Raw genomic sequence first — 21524 nt, forward strand, 5'->3', positions numbered from 1 at the left:
TTCTTCTTTTCAGTCCATTGAGGACAGACAACCATGAGTAAAAACATGAACACACTGGAGAGCCGATTTATAGTAGAAAATTAAGTTGTAATTCTCATTGCAAAAAGACACTGACACTGTTTTTCCATGTTTAATACTGTAAATCTATTGCAAGTGGTATACATAAACGTAATGTGACTAATGTGCAGAGCTTGTGCAAACATCCACATAGCTATGATCAGATGCTCTCTTTATGGTTTTCTCATCGCTGTCATTTGCGTTGTGCGTTTATTTTATTGAAAGGAAAGCGTGGAGCACATATTTAGTCACTCTCAGCACGGGCGCCGTCAGGATGTTCGCTAACAGTATACCGCTGCTCACGTATTTCGAACTTATCACCCCAAAGCGAAGACTGAAAAAGAACTTCGCTGTGAGTATAACGGGGCCTTTTGAAAGACATGTAAATGAATAGAAACATTTAATTTAAGACATGAGTGAGGTCCATAAAATCAAAATTAAATGCAGTTTGAAATTTATTTTACTTCCGTAATTCGATGAGTTTCTGAATAAAATACGATATTAAATGGGGAAAAAGTGGTTTGGACTTGATTTGATCCATTGGGAAATGACAATGGAGTCAGATCGTTGGAGGGGAGGGGTCAAAAATTTAGGAATTTTTGACATCAGCAGAAAAAGGAAAGTTGTTTCCTTGTACAAAATAATACCAAGACAACATGGTTTGTAAAGGAATAACATCATGCATTATTCGATTTTACATTGTCTTAACAGTTGTGATGAAACAACAAATCTTTTCTTCAGTATTGTGATGTACCATTTGATTTGAGTGTAAAGGATTATCAAAAAAAAAGAAAAGAAAAGAAATGAAGGGCGGGTAGTTAGTTCCATGCATCAGTTGTTGATTGGAATTTAAGATGTGGGTGTTGCAAGTAAAGGCAGATAAACAAGCTTGTAGGAGCGTTGTTTAAGAGGACTAAATGACTAGAGAAATCCTGCATACACAGTGTTTCCCCTACCATTATATAAGGGGGGGGGCGCCGCGCCCCCCCCCCCCGATGGCATGTCTTTTCTGTCTGTGTTTGCCCGTTTACAATTATCCCAATGAGTGTGCACACTCACAACATCATGTGCTGGGATCTGGGACAGTCAGCTCAGAAAACAACTCTGAAAGAGATGCTCAAATTAAAATAAAATGCTTCAACCAGACACCCCTGCACAATAAAACAGACGGTGACTCAATCACACCACGGGAGACAAGCAACTGTGCTTCACCCGAGTGTCAAAGCTTTTAGCAGCACAGAAATCTTTCTGGTTGCTGTGATGAAGGAAAAGCATATGTCATCTGAGCTCTGTGGATGACCACCAGTGCTTCCAGCAGCATGATTACAGGGTGGTGGGGGTCTATGGGATGGAGAAGTCTATTGCACATTTCCTGTTTAAAGAGAGGAGGTTCACGCAAGATCTAAGGGAAATCCATGTGCAGCTGCTAACCACCAACCAACTTTTTACAACAGTAGGTCTCAATCCTGATCATAGTGCACATTCTGGATGTCTCTTATATTTAAAGAGTTAGTTCACCCAAAAATGAAAATTCTGTCTAATTCCTCACCCTCATGTTGTTCCAAACCCATAAGACTTTCGTTTTCTCTGAATCACAAATGAAGATATTTTTAATGAAATCAGAGATTTCTGTCTCTCCGATGAAAATCCATGCAACCAAACCTTTGATGGCTCAAGAAGTTCATAAAACCATTGATCAATTTGTATAGATGAATACATTCTACATAAGACTTGGATTAAACTGCTTGATTAATATGGATCTTTTTGAATCATCAAAGTTTCAGTTTAATGGACTTTCAAAGGAAGGACAAAAAGGTTTCATTAAAAATATTTGAATTTGTGTTTCAAAGACAAGCAAAAGTCTTATAGGTTTGGAACAACATGAGGGCGAGTAAATGATGGAAGAATTTTCATTTTTTGGGTGTACTAACCCTTTAACCCCACTTGATTTGTATCTTCAACTTGCAAGTTAGATGCTCAAAAGACTTGATCTGGGTGTGTCATCCACAATGTGCAGCGACCAGGATTGAGAACTACAGTCATCATGGCCTAATGGTTAGAGAGTCTGGTAACCCGAAGGTTGCGGGTTCGATATTCTCAATGCAGCAAAAAAATGAGTGAGGTTCCCTTGAGCAAGTCACTGAACCCACAGTTCGCTCCCAGGGCACGGTGTGTGTTCACTACTCAGTGACTACTCCTAATATATGTCCACTAACTTGTATGGTTTAAATGCAGATGACAAATTCTGAATATGGGATACCAATATCATACTTGGCCTTCACATGTCACTTTCACTTTTTACAGCATTGATGAGGTCCTCCTCTTAACAGTCTACTAACATTGCATTATAAATATCAAGTATTGATTACACATGCCCTAATGTGCTATTACTGTACTTAAATGGTACCCAGTAATGTTCTTCCTTCCACTCACTGAGTGCACTTAAGTCTAATGTATTTGTGCAGTTGAAACACCTTTCACACCACTAAAACCTTTCCTGTTGACTTTGTGTAGTGTGGATCAGTTTTGTTGGCCTCCGGGCTGAATGAATAGTCAAATGTGTGGTTAAAATATATAAAGAGTTGCATACTATTGTATAAATGCTAATTAGGGATGGGGGCACAGTCTGTTTCCGGTGTTCTGCTGGAAAGGGGGAAACTAAACAATAGAAACAACCCGGCGGTGTCTCAAATCCCCAGTGAAAATGCATTTTGGGGAAATAGAGACAAAAAATTGTTCCTGATGCTTCTTGGATAGGCAGGTCACTAGGTTTTGAGACACATGCACCGACTAGAGTAATGATCGTAGTACAAACCCTAGCTTATATTGTGATGACTGAAGATGTCCGGCTAGTTCATGACAGGCTCAAGATGAGCGTCTGTCAACAACAGAAAGTCTGAGTTTACGCGTCTTTTCCAGCTGTAAAAGTCTCACAATCACCATTGAGTTTCAAATGTAAAAGTGATTAAAAACAACATATCTTACCGTGGCGTGCTGCGATCCTCCTCTTTATTCCCTGTAAATAAACAGTTATCCGGCTTCCTCCGCAAAAAACCGTGGCGTTTGCTGTTTTTTGCCCGCTGCGACGTTTCAAATCAACACACGGTCCATTTTTTCTACCAACCTCCGCCTTCTAGCGTGCAGAAGAGTATACTTTTATATGCATGAATGTCCTAAAACTCTAGTGTATATGAAGCCTTTATCTCACTCTCTCGCTAACGGCTCGTTAGCCAGCTAGCCAACTGTTTCCACTTTGAATACGGGCCGCGGCTGGTGTACCTGCTCGCCCGCTCCCGTGCCTATCATATTGCACAGTTACATCCGCGCTTTTGATTCTCGATATGATTTGCAGACTAAATTTATTCTGTGTCTGATTGTCTTTCTATCTTACCCCCTTTTTTTGTCCAGGAAACGCAAAATGGCTACGTGGGGCGGGAGCCAACCGGAAGGGAGGTCAAAATGCTGTGTCGTGTGTTTCCGGTGAAGAGTGGCTTTGGGAATCTACCATCTTGATAAGGATAACGTCTTATCAAGTTGTAAATAATAACAATTGCTGGATTCATTGCACAACGTTAAGGTTTGGCATAAATTGTAACAATGCTACATTAAAAAGAGTAATATTTTCAATAGAAGAGAAGTATTCCTACATTTCATGGTACATGTCAGCTTGTGTGAGTCATAATTTATTTATTTTTTTTCAAATAATAATCTAAAACATAATTTTGGCTGTCGTTTTTGCTTTAAGCAAATTAAAATCCCAAGCAAAATACAACAATTTTATCGTGTCATCTCTATGGCAAAAGCCAGTGTTACAGTCTATTGTAATTATTATATGAAATGCACTATGTATTAAAATGGATAGAATACTTTAAAGTTGCAAGAATTTAATATATACATATATAAGAGATTCTGGATTAGGATTGCAGAAAGAAGTCAAGTCAAATCAATTCTCATTTATTTATATAGTGCTTTATACAGTACCGATCATATCAAAGTGGCTTCACATTAATAAACAGAAAAATAAATAACAGTGCTAATGTTGTAAAATTCATCAATTACGAAACAACTTTTATTTCAGCCGTGAAGCAACTCTACAGAGAACAGTGTCATTATCCAGCTTAATACAATTTTGTTTTAATTCACTTCAAATGCTGCAATGGTCATACATCATGAAACACTAAATTCAGCTGTAAAGTAGCTCTACAGAGTCTCATTATTCAGCTCAACTAAGTTCGATGTTGATTCAGTTCAGTTCAATAACAGTGTTAATGATAGTGTCATTAGCTTAATTCAGTTAAATTTTGTTCTCATCCAATAATGTCAGTGCAGTTAAAATGATAATAATACCGAATATGAAAGGACATAAGTGTGAGATATTCTCCCTAAATGTATTAAAGTCCCTCTGTGGTGAAAATCAAGTTGTTAATGTTGTTTATATGTGGTGTTTTTAATATGCTTTAAGACAAATGTGCAAATTCATAAGTCAACACCATTGCTTATTTGATTGATTGTTTGATTGAAATCTTTATTTAGAATATGAGAGAAGAATATATAAAGTAAAATTAAAGAAAGAAAAAAAAGAAAAAAAGAAAAAACAACAACAGATAAGCAGCAAACAAGGTACCTTACTTTCCTGTGTGAACATACTTCTGTCTCATGTGCGAAAAGGAGTAGGAAGAAGTAAAACTTATGTACTCCCCTTTATTTTCTTCTTAGTGAACCAAAGGGGTTTGAAATCGCTGCTGTTTCTGAAGTCACAAACAGGGGGACTTTAAGAAAGGCATTGCATGAGTAATATTCATACAACCTTTAAGAGCAAATGTATTTTGGTGGGGTGCAATCCGTTCATGGCAAATAAACTGAAGCCATTGGAATGACTAATGCTGTTATTAGGCTACACTGATATGTTATCACTGAACTCTGTAATGAGGGTGTCAAGGTGAAGTTAATTTTTAACCATCTTAATTGATTTGTTAATGAGTATGATTTCCATCTTTACAACTTTTGAGGCCATGGTTCATAAATATGATGTAATCAGTGAACAAATTTTCATTAGCACCAAACTTTAAAAAATATATAGTTTTCATGAGTCATCTAATAAATAACAGTGCCACTGAATGATGTCTCTGCAGTTATGACTATTTTAGTAAGAAAAAAGAGGATCTTTTCAGAAACAGACGGTGAATGTAATTGAGGAATAAACAACAGAATTCATACAAACATATACGAGAGAGCAGTATATGACATTAAATGATCATATTTTGTTTCCATTGTTGTCTTTTCACTGTACAATGGTGTAGTGTTTATTCCAGAATATATATGGAATCCTGTTTCTGCCACATAAAAAACAAAAAAGGTAGCATAACTGCCACCTTTTATCTCACAATTTCGTTTTCAAATTTTCTCTCAGAATTAAGGGAATGTTTTCCTTTGAAAGAAACAGTTTGTCCACTGTAGTAAAACCGGTAAAACTATCACTGAGCAAGCAGTCAACATCGACAACATTTTAGTAAATTATATGAAAATGACACTCAGACAGGCACATAAATAGTAATAATAACAGTAAAAGTACACTCTTAAAAAATGGTTCTTTAAAGGTTCTTTACACGCAGTAACAGTTCTATTTAGAACCATAATCGTCCTGAAGAACACTTGGCTCTGCATTCGCGCATTTTTGTTTTTCAAATCTGTAACTGTCAAATCCTCATTACTGATTTTCTGGAGCTCAGCTACAACTACACAGACTGTCAACACACTCTCAACAGGTAAATTATTTATTTCCAATGTCTATAAATGTTAATTTTTAAAAAATGTAACTGGTTTCCAACCAATCATGTCTTTTTTTTAGTTTAGCATGAACATGTAAGTGTGAGCAGCTCTGTTCAGTTAATGATACTCGTCTTCTCTTCTCCACTAACTAAGTAACATTGAATTTATGATTCATATTGTTAGATTTTTTAGTTATTACTTTATGCCTAAACATACCCAGTCACAAAAAAATAACACATTAAAGCCATCCCATGACTTTATGTCACTTTTTCTTTTGCAGATGGTAAAGGGCTCACATATGCTATACTGTCCATTTTTGCTAATTTTGGTTTCCATAAACATAATGTTTTTTAGCCTACATAATCAAATGGAAGAGACACAGTAGCTAAACTCAAATGTGTATTTTCATTTTCTTTACATATTTTGTTCTACTGTTCTTTCTCTCCTTCTTTCATCCTCTTTGCCCTAATGAACTCACAAGAAACACTTTTATCTTTTATCTTTGAAACACAACCCAAATATGTTCTTTGCATGAATATACATCACTTTTTCTGGGTTAGGTAAGATTTTTTGTTTTACTAAACTGATCAAAAGAGTAAAGACATTTATAATGTTACACACGATTTCTATTCCAAATAAATGCTGTACTTTTGAATGTTCTATTCATTAAAAAAATCCATAAATAGCCTATATAAATCAAATTAGACACTTGGCATAATGTGTAAACGTGTAAAGCGACTTTGAACTGAAAGGCGCTAAATAAGTAATCCATAAAAATTGTAAAAGTGTACGGGGCGTGTATACAGAATAAAGGCATCTGAAAAAAGAGTCAGAGACTCATGGGGGCTGAGAACTCTTGAAGGACACGACAGCATCTGATTTACTGCACGTCACATTAGAGAGCTGAGATTAGAGCAAACTGCAGTAAACAGAGCAAGTATGAAGTTGAACACAGCTTTGAGTGTTGTTGGAACCATACTTCTCAACATAGCAGGTACTATCTTACTAAAGTCTAAGTGGAAGTTTAATTGTTTAAATTGTTTAATAATGACAAGCCAATTGAATTCTGTTGCTAAGGAACTTTGTAACTCTCTCTCTATCTCTCTCTCTCTCTCTCTCTCACACACACACACACACACCGGCTTTTACACATAGGCATACCTTACTTTATTTAGGCTTAGGCTATGCTTAAATGTTTGAGATGCAGGATTGGGGAGTAACGGCATAGGTACATGTAATGGGGGGGGGGGGGGACGGGGACGTTTTCATGTCTTGAAATTGCACAGTTATTTTGTTTTAAGAGGAAAAAGGAAACAACATAGTTGGATAGCGCAAACCTTTCAGCTTTCTTTATCAATGGACTCAACATCCAACTTAAACATTCACAGGTACGACTAGCACAGACATCGTATAGCTAAAATTTAGTGTTTGTTAATGATTTAAAATTCCATAGTTTATTTCTGATCGCAGTTGTAGCCTATGTAAGTTTCGAGAGGAAAATGGAAAGAAAAACACCCAAAGAGGAACTCCCAAAACTAATGCGCAGGGTCAGTCAAGTCAAGTCAAGTCAAGTTTATTTATATAGCGCTTTTCACAACATAGGTTGTATCAAAGCAGCTTCACAGTATTAAATTAAAACAATACATCAATGTTTGTTTCTAGTGGAACGTCCACGTTTGGTAATGCTGATCAATAGTATTGTTGATTGATTAATTAAATTAAATATCCCCAAATATCCCCAACTGAGCAAGCCAAAGGCAACAGTGGCAAGGAACCGAAAAACTCCATCAGGTGACCTAATGGAGAAAAAAAAAACCTTGGGAGAACCCAGGCTCAGTCAGGGGCCAGTTCTCCTTTGGCGCTTATGAACTAGAGGTCGGATTTAACTGTAAGATTAAAAGTATTATATGAATGCCTGGCTGAAGAGATGCATCTTTAATCTAGTTTTAAACTGGGAGAGCGAGTCTGAGCAACGAACAGTATCAGGAAGACTATTCCAGAGTTTTGGAGCTAAATGTGAAAATGCTCTCCCTCCTTTGGTGGATCTGGATATCCTAGGTATGACCAAAAGCCTCGAATTTAGTGATCTTAAAGAGCGCGATGGATTATAGGGCGATAGAAGATCGGTTAAATAGACTGGAGCTAAGCCGTTTAGGGCTTTATAAGTCAGTAGCAATACCTTGTAATTAATACGGAACTTTATAGGTAACCAATGTAGTGATGATAAAATCGGTGTTATATGATCATATTTTCTTGATCTAGTAAGAACTCTAGCGGCTGCATTTTGGACTAACTGTAGCTTGTTTATTGAGGTTGCAGGACAACCAGCTAATAAAGCATTACAGTAATCTAGTCTCGAGGTCATGAATGCATGAACTAACTTTTCTGCGTCAGAAACTGATAGCATGTTACGTAGCTTAGCAATGTTTCTAAGGTGGAAAAAGGCTGTTCTTGTAACATATGAAATATGATTTTCAAAAGACAGGTTGCAGTCTAATATAACACCCAGGTCTTTTACTGTAGAGGATAAAGTAACAGGACATCCTACTATGTTAAAGTTGTATTGTGAGAGGTTTTGTGGGTGGTTTTTTGAACCGATGATTAGTACCTCTGTCTTGTCTGGATTTAATAAAAGAAAATTGCGCATCATCCAATCTTTTATATCTTTAACACACTCTGTCAATTTGGATAATTTAGCGTTTTCATCTGGCCGTGATGAAATATAGATTTGAGTGTCATCAGCATAACAATGGAAACTAATTCCATGTTTCCTTATAATATTTCCAAGTGGCAGCATATATATTGAGAATAATAGAGGGCCTAACACAGATCCCTGCGGCTCTCCATAGTTTACTGAAGTTATGATCGATTTTTCTCCATTTAAATAAACAAAATGGTAGCGGTCAGATAAATACGATAAAAACCAGCTTAATGCTTGTCCTTGAACACCAGTATAATTTTGTAGTCGATCTAAGAGTATTGTGTGATCTATAGTATCGAACGCAGCACTAAGATCAAGTAAAACTAGTATTGAGATACAGCCTTGGTCAGAAGCTAAAAGTAAATCATTTGTGATTTTAACGAGCGCAGTTTCAGTGCTATGATGCGGCCTGAATCCAGACTGAAACTTTTCATAGATGTCATTTTCTTGTAAGAAAGAGCCTAGTTGGGCAGACACAACTTTTTCTAGTATTTTAGACATAAAAGGAAGATTTGAAATTGGTCTATAATTTGCTAGGTTATTTGGGTCTAATTGTTGTTTCTTAATGAGAGGTTTTATAACTGCCAGTTTAAATGTTCTTGGAACATGACCTAAAGATAAAGATGAGTTAATAATATTGAGGAGAGGCTCTTCCACTACAGGTAACACTTCTTTCAGTAGTTTAGTTGGTATAGGATCTAATAAACATGTTGTTGTTTTAGATGAAGTGATAAGTTTATTTAATTCTTTTTGTTCTATAGTTGTAAAGCACTGTAATTGTTCTTGCAGGGTGATAATTGAGGCTGAATTATAAGGCGCGATTGAAGATTGAACGTTTACAATTGTGGTTCTGATGTTTTCTATTTTCTCAGTGAAGAACTTCATGAAATCATTACTACTTAACTGTAACGGAATATTTTTTTCAGGTGACATCTGTTTATTTGTTAGTCTAGCCACGGTGTTAAATAAGAACCTAGGATTGTTTTGGTTGTTTTCTATTAGATTGCGGAGGTGCTCAGCCCTGGCCGCTTTTAGGGCCTTTTTATAATGTGACATACTGTCTTTCCATGCGATTCTAAAGACCTCTAAGTTAGTTTTTTTCCATTTACGCTCTAAATTACGGGTTTCTCTCTTTAGAACATGCGTAGTATTGTTGTACCATGGTTCTTTACTTTTCTCTCTGACCTTTTTTAATCTAATAGGTGCAACAATATCCAATGTTCCAGAGAGATTTCAGTCAGTGAAATTAAGAAAGATCACAGCCTTGATCAACATGGATTTTAAAGTAGGCTACATTAATATGTAGATTGTGTAGACTTTTTTTAATATTGTGAATAAACTATAAGTATTTCTTTTTGCATGTAGGCTACATGTTAAATAAATAAAAATAAAAACATCTGTAATACTGTAGCCACTATATAGCCTTTTATATAAATATATATATACGGGGCTGTGTAAAACTTTCATGATGTGGTGCTTGGATTATATTACTGAATACTTTTTTTATGAAGTAACTTGTAACTTTAACAGTGATGGTACATTAAAAAAAAAAGATTAAATCAAATAATAATAATAATAATAATAATAATAATAATAATAATAATAATAATAATGACACAGCAAAATAAAAAATAAAAAATAAATCCAATAATTAAATAATGACAGTGTTCATGTAAAATAAATAAATAATGAAATAAATAAATAAAAACTAAATGAATAAAAAAAAGGATAGAGAGAGAAAAATAGTTGGACACCGCACAATCAAATGTCAATGATACAACGGTTAACGACATAAACCCTATATTTACATATGTAAATGTACCAACCACCACAATAATACCATTATAGAGAGGTGTGTAGAAAAGAAAAGGTTACAATATCAATGTAAATTCCATTTATCCAGGAAGTACATTTATGGCAGAAAAATATGTTAAGGATTGCCAGACATAAGATTATTTCTAAGAACCTCTAATTGCCAATTGATACTTTGCAGTCATGTGATATCTGGCGGGCAACAAAGTCGTGGTTAGTGCATCCAATCGCACAACAACTATCTGGCATGTTGTGTACACCTCAAAACACCAACTTTTGTATATTAAAACTGGCAACGTCCTGGCAAGATCTTTGATTAGTTTACTGGTTTTCGTTGCTAGAGAATGACGTTCTTGCCCGCCAGCCAGTACAACTGACGTCACGTATTAAGTATCAATAAGGATGCAATAAGGCCAATAAGGATGGCAATATAATTGTCACAAAGGCAATAATGTTTAATTGTCTTTGAGTCAGACTCGTTTCATCACCATATAGCAAATTCAGCACATGACTTCAGTTGTACTTCACATTTATGTTTAGAAAGTGTATCAAATATGGTTGACCAGTAAATAGTAAGTGTGGGGCACATCCAAAACATGTGAGTAAGATCTGCTTCTCAAGTGTGACATCTTATACAGGTCTTATACAGGAAAGGATTAAAATAAGTATAATTATTATTTATGAAGATAAGTTAGAGTCCAAGGTTCAAATTAACAGTTATAACACACACACACACACACACACACACACACACACACACACACACACACACACACACGCACACACACACCCTCTTGTGGTAAATCAGTGTGTTAAACACTGACAAGTAGATGTGTGCAAGTATGCCAATTAAATACAAATTTCCTAAAAGTGGCTGTAAGACCTGTTTCTAGCACTATTAGCTGCACGCACCAAGCAGTGAGTTGAAAGTGTGTATTTATTTCAGCACCTATATTTATATAAGCAGCATAGTAGTTGAGAGAAGAGTTTGGTGTGGAGCTATTTTGCCACAGAGTAAAAATTACATCATAAATCAACACAATCTTTAACAACAAAGCTTTTATGAAGCAGCAAAACACTGGAGCAAAAAAGTTCAAACATGCTGCATTGTGATTAATTGTCATTTTGATTTAAATTTGATTCCATAAATTAGATGTACATTCAATTTTATGATGATCAGGTTTGTAGTAGTTCTTAGTCGCCAGCTCCTGATAACCATTTTATAACTTGGCCATTTTTTAAACAAATACTCGATCCAGTAACCCAGAAATGACTGTATTTTCTGTATGCTGCCAGTGTAAAAGCACACGAGCCTGCTGCTAGTTACGCTGTTACTTAGCATGGTGCGAAACAATGAGTCATTTTAACAATGTGCCTATAATCTGTGTGGATATATGATCTTGATTCATGCCAATGGTATGTGCCTGGCTGCCTGCCAACACATTTATGTAAAAGGTATGTTTATATATAACAGTGAGGCCTCAGGCAGGTAACACAAACCAGTTCATCAGCTCTGTTTATCTAAATATCTGGTTTCTGTCTCCCTCATAGGTTCTCTCTGCCAGTTAGATGGTAAGTTGTCTTAGTCTTAATGACCATAACACTCTTGTTCCACATATGTGTATTGATAGGGCATTTTAGTTGAGAAGTCCCTCACTTTCTTTCCTATAATCAGTGTGTGGTCAAGCTCCCCTCAACACCAAGATTGTTGGAGGACAGGCTGCAGCGGCAGGGTCTTGGCCGTGGCAAGTCAGCATTCAAAGTGCCCTCTATGGAGGCCATTTCTGTGGCGGGAGTCTAATCAATAAAGACTGGGTTTTGTCTGCAGCTCACTGCTTCCAAAGGTATGAAATTGAAGCTTAAAGGGTTAGTTCACCCAAAAATGAAAATTCTGTCATCAATTACTCACTCTTGTGTTGACCTATAAGACTTTTGTTCATCTTTTAAACTCAAATGGAGATATTTTTAATGAACTTTTAGAGATGTTCGTGTCAAGCAAGCATGCTTGAGCTTCCGTTTAAAAAATCTGAGTGCTTTATGTAAGTTTGCTGATTAATAAAACAAGTAATAAAAACTCAGTGAGTGTTTTAGCGCAATTTTCTGACGTCATGGGATCACAACACTAAGAGATAGTAAATCTTTTTATGTTTTTTTTTGTTTTGTTTTTTTGTGTGCGTTCCCGAGATTAGACCTTCCTTAACATAATGCCGAAAACCCGAAGTCTCTAGGTGGTCTGGTTGAGGAGGAGATAGAAGTGCAAGATTGGTGCGCACAGACAGAACAGAAATCATGAGTTAACAATCGCAATTTTGTCCGTAGGAAAATTGCGCTAAAAATATGTGATCAATAAGTTTGACAACATATGTTTTAATATTGCTTTAAGTCATCAAAATAAGTCAAATAAATAATTTTCAACTTTAAAAAAATAATAATAATACAAGATTCAATTAATTTTTTAAAGTCAGTTTAATGTAATTTAAGTTGAAATAAACATCCAAGTTAATTGTACTTGAAAATTTAAGGCAGCAAATTTTGCGAAGACTTGAATTAAATCTCTTTATGAATGTGTTGAAGCTTCAGAGTTTTGGGTGAATAGCCTTTCAATGGAGGAAATCTCTCAGATTTCATTCAAAATATCTTCATTTGTGTTTCAAAGATGAATGAAAGTGTTGTAACAACATAATTTTCATTGTTGGGTGAACTAACCCTTTATATACAACTCAAGACACAATTATACATTTATCACAGTGGAATTAAAACTGAGTTTACCTATTCACAGCATCTCCGTGAGTACCATTAGGATCTACCTAGGACGTCGGAGCCAATCGGGCTCAAACCCTTATGAGCAATACAGGACAGCGAGTCGATTAATTAACCATCCTAACTATAACGATCTTAGTAATGATAACGATATAGCACTGCTCCAGCTCTCCTCTTCTGTGACGTTCTCTGATTATATTCAGCCAGTCTGTCTGGCTGCTGCTGGTAGTGTAGTTGCTGCAGGTACAGAGAGCTGGGTCACTGGATGGGGCGCGTTACAAGCTGGAAGTGAGTGAATATTTACTTGCAAATACTGTAAAGCTCAACAATTTACTGTAAATGGCTATTAAATGACACTAAAATGGTCCTCTCATCTATGTCACAGGCAGCCAGATTTCCAACATACTTCAGGAGGTGATGATACCAATTGTGAGCAACAGTGACTGTGATAAGGCTTATAGAGGAGGCATCACAAGCAATATGATTTGTGCTGGATTGCTAAATCAGGGAGGGAAAGATTCATGTCAGGTATGACATCATCCATGTGAATTTTTTAATTTACAAATTACAAAAAAATGACCCAAGCCCAAACATTGAAACTCAAAATATGTCACTCTCACATTTGAAATAGATATTTTACAGTCACTAATATGAATGCAATTAGGACATAGGCTACTGCATCCGACAGTTGCGTCGCTTCACTGCTATTCAAAACACCTATCATGTGGCTTTATGTGATAGTAAACAGTCTGTCGAATGTGCACTCCAGAATCTCAACGGAAGTAGTAGATCATCCAGGTACTTTTCACCTACTGTTTGTCGAATACTTTAAATTCAGACATACTCCTCTTTTGCAGCAGCATTTTTCACATTCTACATAATGGAAGTATATCATCGGATTCAGCTGTCTCATCTTAGTACAGTTTACAGCTTTACAGCATTGTTAGAATATAAAATGCTTAAAATATTTCAATACAAGCATTTCAGTCAAATATAATTAATGCAATATGTCTAACCTTTAACCCCACGGGGGAAAAAAACCTGCGAAAAGAAGACTTTTAAATTACTGCAAGCTAGATATGGTTAAACTTTAATTTGATTTTGTCCATTGGGAAGTGATCAGATGGTTGTGGTTTCTGGTTTGCTATTGCTGTGACGTCATGTGAGTGAAACGCCACACCAGTAAACACTTCATTAGAGAAGAGAAGAGATGTCGCCGCAAGCAGGAGGGGGGGGGTATTTTGAATAAAGATTATGAATATTTGAAAAAAAATGCACAGAAAAAAATCATAGTGATTATAATAAACACTGCAATATTCCATAAAAATAAGAATTGCTCATTGTTAATTTTACTTTAATTGTACTTTAACAGTTAATTGTATATTTTCAGATGTATAAATGTTAAGTGTTTATATATGCAGGGAGACTCTGGAGGTCCAATGGTCAGTAACGGCTCCCGGTGGATTCAGTCTGGCATTGTGAGTTTTGGTATAGGATGTGCTGATCCCAGATATCCCGGTGTGTACGCCCGAGTGTCTCGCTACCAGGACTGGATCAACTCTTACATGGACAGCAACCAGCCTGGATTTATCGAATTCTATTCCAGTGGATTCAGAAGCTCACCTGACCTGCTTTTATTTTCCATTTCTCTCACATTCTCCATTATTCCTTTTATATGCTCTCTATATCTCTCTTCAGAGATTATTTGAATGAAAATTCTCAGGGTTCTTTGATTAAGAGGAAAATTGCACTGTACAAGTTCTCAAAAGACAACAGGTATATTGTCATCTATTCATTTTTTTTTATAGATATACTATTCTTGGAAATACACTCCTATTATTGAGTTTTTTTTTTAACATTAATAGATTGTGTGAAGTTCAACAAACATGCATGTGCCCTCAGAATGTTTGAGTAATGAGGGTACAGTTTATGCAATTTGCAATTTCACTCTCTGAAAATTATAAAAAGGTGTTAATGTTTCAAAAAAATAAATTAAAATAAAAAGAATTATTAACATTCCATTTCATCTTGCGTACTATATTTAATTTGGAACTCGCATGTGGAAATGTCAAAAGCATGACACAAATTCAGATGCAGTTTTACTGCCTGGAAAATTGAGAAATGTTTAATAAAGTATATATATATATAAAAAAGACTTTTACATGGTTTCTTTCTTGGAATTCCAAATCAATGATTGTAGCACAACTGAAAATCAACAAGACTCTCTTTTTCAGTGTAGCCCATACTTTTGACCTGTTTAGTCAAAATAATTTTTGGAGCATTTGCTTGTCAGTGTAATGAGGCCAATTATAGGCAGTGGCTTCTTTCCTGACCTCTGGTTGTAGTATGGATCACGCTTTCCAAACTGGAATAGAATAATGTACACAAGTGTCTGACTTCAACAACAATCTATGACGTATTTTCTTCCTCTCTGCCATCACTATCACTGCTTCCTGGTCCATCCAATCACGAGACCAGTGTGGTCACACCGGTTGCACCACCTTAAGGACTGCCCTGACTGCTTCATTCCTCACTGATGTTCAACTTCTTCATTTCTTACTATGATCTTATTTTCTGATGCACTGCCATCACTATCATCATTACTTTCTGGAAAAGGTACAGCTTTTCCTCTCTGTCTTCTATAAAACATACTAACATCAACTTAAAACACAGGCAAAAAGGCTATTATACTGCCGGCCAGTACTGAACAATAGTGCCAGATACACAGAAAATATGTATCCCCTAAAATTACTTTATCACTCATGCATAACACACAGATTATCGGTCTTTGAGTTATTGATTTTACAAAATGTGCATTAAAAATGACCAAAAACTTTTAGAAAACACATTTGATTGTACAATGATTTTTTCCCCTTTTATTTGGTTAATTTTTAGGTCTGACAGAAAGTAACAATAACATAAATATAGTAGTATAAACAATATACATACATATACATATACATATACATATACATATATCTCCTTAAAATATCCCAGAAAAGGGCTCCAGACTTTCAGAATAAGTTTTGGTTTTTGTTTCGTTGCGAACCAAATCTTTTCCATCTTGAGAGCAAATAAAAGGTCAAAACCCATTGGCGGTAAGGAGGAGGAGCTGCTTTCTTCCTAATCATAAGACTAAGTCGTCCAGTCAGTAGAGTTGCAAAGGCTACCAGCCTGCAATGTGTTTAAATTAGCAGATTCTGGCAAGATACCAAACAATACTGTAAGGGGTTGGGGTCTTGATTTTAAAAAAATGGAATTTATCTGCATTTCCTTGTCTAAAATGAGGTTCCAATGGAGCCTTGACAGCATGTGACCTAACATGGGCTAATGTCTCATTCACCTTCCTTGTCGCCAAAAATGTCAAGCACATGGCTAATAGATTTTCATTTTATTGGTTGAAGGGGATGTCATATGATACTAAACAGTATTTTTTTTTTGGTTCAATATTATTATTGTATTTTAAATGCAATTTTCTCTGCTACATAAATGACGATAGCTAGACCAGAGGAGGGCCAAAATGACAAACGGGACACGCTTTTTTGGACTTAACAGACACGCGCCATTTGGGGAAGGGGGTTGCAATGATTTCCTGCTAGAGACTATAGTGGCAAACATAATATCCACACTATATACTCAACCACTCGTATAGTTATGGAAGCTTGTTTCCGCCACAGAACAAAAAAAATGAAAAAGGTAATTGGTGATAAAGGTATTTTTTTATCTTACAATTTAGAGAAAAAAAGTCAACAAGCTTCCTTAAATTTTCATTATACCTGGCCACCAATAGGCTATTATTGACTGGAGTAAAAAGTGTGACAACTAGCTAACTATTTCACCAATATGTGTTAAGTAGGCTAATGACATGCGATTGCCATACGAGTTCATACAATTAGTAAGTAGCTGATGGAAGTATGAGTCAAAATGGCATTTTGCAACTTAGTAGCATCTCCAGTTAAGCATAGAAGTATGCAGGTGAGCGGGGTGTGTATACACACTGCCTAGAATTGAAAACAAGGTGTGTCAGAGGTAAATAAATGTAGGGTCCCATTGAATGTGGCAGCACTTGTTTTACATGCCATTAGACACTCAGTGTCTACTCTCAGTTAAAGAAACAGACAAGAAAATGAGGATGACACTGTGTCAAGCTGTGCGTGTTTCAGTGGCCATACTTCTCAACATAGCAGGTAAGATCTAAAATCATAAATGACAGGCCAGATATTAAATAACCTTGTTTAATTGTAAATTTGTTTAAATTATTTAGGCCTATTATGCATCTCAATATAGAACACATTTATTGTTTTCTTTGTAACACCTAAAATGAATAGCCTACCAAACAAATGTTCTCTTTGTTAAAAACTAAGAGAGCAATAAAATGACAATATTAAAAGTAAATGGAATTATATATGAACAGTTAGAATTATTTTCTTAGCATGACTGATGAATTGATTTTAATGTCTAAATGTATTCAATATCATAAAACAAGCATTATTATTTCTGATGAGATACATTTTAAAAAGAAATTGGCTGTAATTTTTAAGTGCTGACTGCCAAACTAAAATGCTACAGTACTCAACTGTGTCTCAATTGCTACGTTTAATAGAATGAAAGCAGGTGTTTGAGTCTATAATCACAAAACAATAACAGTTTAGCCTATAGACTGCTGTTGTGAGTTTTGAAAAGGTGACCCTATTGAGAAATGTGTCCTAGTGATTGTAAAAACTGTATTACAAAGAAAGAGATTGGTTTAATCAACAAACTCCAAATATTGTTATCTAAAGAACATTCATTATCTAAGTTTATTTGACAAAAGAAAACAAATGACGTACCTGTAAATGACTCAAAATAAATGTTCCACAGACGGAAGTCTGTCGTACAGTTTGGAATTCATTGACAATGTTCAAAGAAAAGGAAACTATACTCAAACAACCAGTTTTTCAGTTTGGTCAGCATATCTACATCTGCTATCTCTGCAAACCAGTTCTGACTGAAATACATGCACTGTCAAGAAAAGTAACACACAGAAAGTCTCAAAACTGTTTAGCAACTCTAAATATTTGTTATTTATTTGTTTTTTCTTATTTTAGGCTCACTTTGCCAGTTAGACGGTAAGATTCTACACTCTAATGACCAAAAAAAAAAAAAAAAAAAATACATGTTTAATTAATTGGATCATAATTTGTTGATCTCAGGTGATTTAACTCCAACAATCTTCTTTTTTTTTCTCTTTAGTGTGTGGTCAAGCCCCCCTCAACACCAAGATTGTTGGAGGAGAAAATGCAGTTGTGGGGTCTTGGCCCTGGCAGGCAAGCCTCCATAAAATTTCAGCTGCAAGACATTTCTGTGGCGGGAGTCTAATCAATAAAGACTGGGTTTTGTCTGCAGCTCACTGCTTCCAAGGGTATGATGTATTATATTACGCTTCAAATGTAGATAGACAGAGGAATGAAAACCGATATGTTTTCTATCACCAGAATCACCGAATCTAATGTAAAAATCTACCTGGGACGCCAGCTCCAATTGGGCTCAAACCCTTTTGAGGTCTCCAGGACAGTGACTCGGGTCATCACTCATCCCAGCTATAGCTCATCTACCCAAAACAATGACATAGCACTGCTCCAGCTCTCCTCTTCTGTGACATTCACTGATTATATCAAGCCAGTTTGTCTGGCGGCTGCTGGTAGTGTATTTGCTGCAGGTACTAAGAGTTGGGTCACTGGATGGGGCACACTCAGTTCTGGAGGTGAGTTCAATTAAATACGTCAACGATTCATAACTCTGAATAATGTGTCACAAGAAAATTTCCACTGGTTTATGTTATAGCCACCTCTAGTCCAAACACACTGCAAGAGGTGCAGATACCAATTGTGAGCAACAGTGTTTGTAATACAGCCTATGGAGGCGCCATAACAAGCAACATGCTATGCGCTGCAGGGAGTGGCAAAGATTCATGTCAGGTAGGCCTACATCAGTTTCATGTTAGATATCACTCACTGTCTGTATATACAGTCAAGAGATATTAACATTAAGTGTTTAACAATGCAGGGAGACTCTGGAGGTCCATTGGTCAGTAAGAACGGCTCCCAGTGGATTCAGTCTGGCATTGTGAGTTTTGGTACAGGATGTGCTGATCCCAGATATCCCGGTGTGTACGCCCGAGTGTCTCGCTACCAGGACTGGATCAACTCTTACATGGACAGCAACCAGCCTGGATTTGTCTCATCCAATTTCCTTGAATCGGGCTCACCCAGTCTCCTCTTATTTTCCCTTTCTCTCACATCATCCATCATTCCTCTTATTTTCTCCTTCTATCTGTTTTCTTAAAGACGGAGGCATAATTCTCAGGTTTTTCTGATTACAAGATTTTGGTACGCTTAAAAGTATAAACTATATAAACAGTACAGTACAAACGTTTGGGGTTAGTAAAATTTCTTTCTATTCATCGATGAATCCTGAAAAAAAGTATTTTGTTTTCCACAAAAATATTAAGCAGCACAACTGTTTCACATTGATAATGTTGAAAATGTTTCTTGAGCAAATCGTCATTAGAATGATTTCTGAAGGATCATGTGACACTGAAAACTGAAGTACTGATGCTGAAAATTCAGCTTTACCATCACATGAATAAATTAAACTTGACAATTTATTAAAATAGAAAAGTTATTTTAAATGGTAATAATATATCACAATATTACCATTTTGACTGGGTTTTTGATCAAATAAATGCAGCCTTGATCAGAGACTTCTTTAAAAACATGAAGAAAAAAAATCTTACTGACCCCAAGCTTTTGTGTATAAGCCACACTTTACTTGTATTGTGAGTGACTAGAGAATATTAATTAACATAAAGCAATACAAATGCACAAATGCCACTTCTGTATTTAAATAAAGTATTGTGTATTGAAGAACTAACCTAATAGTCTATTGTGTCTGTCCTTAATTTTGAAAGCTCAAAACAACCAAACATGCGTTTTGAAATGAACAAGGAAGGGTAGTAGGCTAACACACACACACACACACACACACACACACACACACACACACACACACACACACACACACACACACACACACACACACACACACACACACAAATAAACAAGGAAGGGTAGTAGGCTAACACACACACACACACACACACACACACACACACACACACACACACACACACACACACACACAAATAAACAAGGAAGGGTAGTAGGCTAACACACACACACACACACACACACACACACACACACACACACACACACACACACACACACACACACACACACACACACACACAAATTTCAATCTATGCTTTATTTGGGTTCACCACTGTGCAAAATTTAGTTAAGGGCGCCATCTTGTGTTCTGGCCGATGACCTGCAGGCTCAAACATTAGATTTTTTTTTTATTGTTACAGAAAATATACAACATTTGTACAAATACATACAATTCCCAACAAATATGAAAACAAATACACACATATATGAGGAGTACATAAGAGAAAACAATTTATGCCAGGGGTAAAAGATTACAAGAGGTTAGGCTCAAACATTAGACATTTTTAAGAGAATGGTATTGCTTAATGGAAATATTTTGTTGCTTTAGTTTTTATCATTTCACTTCTCATTCGTAAAGTGCTTTACTTTTTGATTTTTCTTCAGTTACAGGCTGAAACTAAGAAATGCATGTCCAGATTTTTAATAAAATGAACTTGTAATACTTTTCAAATGCCTTTTATGTAGGCTACACTGATTGAATTGCTTTGTCCTGTTATGTAATTCCATCAGAAATAAATTAATTATACAACATTGTATAGCTAATGACAAATCCAAACAAACAGATAAATAATCACAACCATAAACCTTTCAGAATTTATTTTTGTGAAGATTTAATTTTCACAAGAATTACCACTTTGTGTTCTGGTCACCAAGGAGACATTAATGTGAGTAAAAAGCATGCTTGAGATAAAACATGAGACGTGATGTATGAAGAAAACGAAACAAATCATAACCCACAGTTCCCTCTCAAAAGCTAATAGGGGGAAGAGCGTTATAGGAACAAAACACCTTTGTTTGACCGGTTGTGAACACGTAGCCTATGGCAAACATGCCAAACAATTGGAATGTGCTATAAATGGATGCGTGACATGTATGCGCTCATCAGGTTCCTTTATCTTCAAAACCGCATTGTGGTCGTGTGTGCACGCTAGGGATGGGCAAATGAAGCCTCCTGAAGCACTGAGGCTTTCCCAAGGGGGTAATCTTTCAGAAAAAACTGAAGCTTCCCCGGGGGCCGCCATTGATTAGCAGACCATCACCTGCTGTTAGCATTCCATTGACTCCCATTCATTTTGGCGTCACTTTGACAGCGAATAACTTTACATCTGAGGCGTTTAAAGACTCCATTTGTACGGTCAGCCATCAGGAAGTGA

General features: G+C 36.1%; 3 protein-coding genes across 5 annotated transcripts in view; 2 read left to right on the forward strand and 1 right to left on the reverse strand.

Moving 5' to 3' along the window:
- The window catches only part of taok2a (TAO kinase 2a), a 28254-nt gene extending 24764 nt beyond the window's left edge, over nt 1-3490 (reverse strand). For both annotated transcript variants that reach the window (XM_079888258.1, XM_079888257.1), the window contains exon 1: nt 3043-3490. The gene's annotated coding sequence lies outside the window, so the exon portion shown is untranslated. The remainder of the gene's footprint in view (nt 1-3042) is intronic.
- The window catches only part of LOC307168406 (chymotrypsin-like protease CTRL-1), a 132764-nt gene extending 112743 nt beyond the window's left edge, over nt 1-20021 (forward strand). Inside the window, exons 1-6 of one of the 2 annotated variants that reach the window (XM_079888326.1) lie at nt 16980-17286; nt 18187-18207; nt 18332-18500; nt 18574-18842; nt 18923-19056; nt 19145-20021. In XM_079888326.1, coding sequence (XP_079744452.1) covers nt 17154-17286; nt 18187-18207; nt 18332-18500; nt 18574-18842; nt 18923-19056; nt 19145-19423 — 1005 coding nt within the window. In that variant the 5' untranslated portion in view covers nt 16980-17153 and the 3' untranslated portion in view covers nt 19424-20021. Of the gene's footprint in view, nt 1-16979; nt 17287-18186; nt 18208-18331; nt 18501-18573; nt 18843-18922; nt 19057-19144 lie in introns of those variants that run through there. The other variant, XM_079888327.1, reaches the window with a different exon arrangement.
- On the forward strand, nt 6766-15245 carry LOC307168412 (trypsin-like; the record flags this gene model as incomplete). Its single annotated transcript, XM_079888352.1, has 6 exons — nt 6766-6820; nt 11891-11911; nt 12015-12183; nt 13119-13387; nt 13485-13627; nt 14521-15245. 6 exons carry the CDS (start codon nt 6766-6768, stop codon nt 14806-14808), a joined length of 945 nt encoding a protein of 314 aa, XP_079744478.1. The 3' UTR covers nt 14809-15245.
- Nucleotides 20022-21524: the final 1503 nt, after the last annotated feature.

Source organism: Squalius cephalus, assembly GCF_949319135.1.
Source record: "Squalius cephalus genome assembly, chromosome: 1".
NCBI classification, from domain to species: domain Eukaryota; kingdom Metazoa; phylum Chordata; class Actinopteri; order Cypriniformes; family Leuciscidae; genus Squalius; species Squalius cephalus.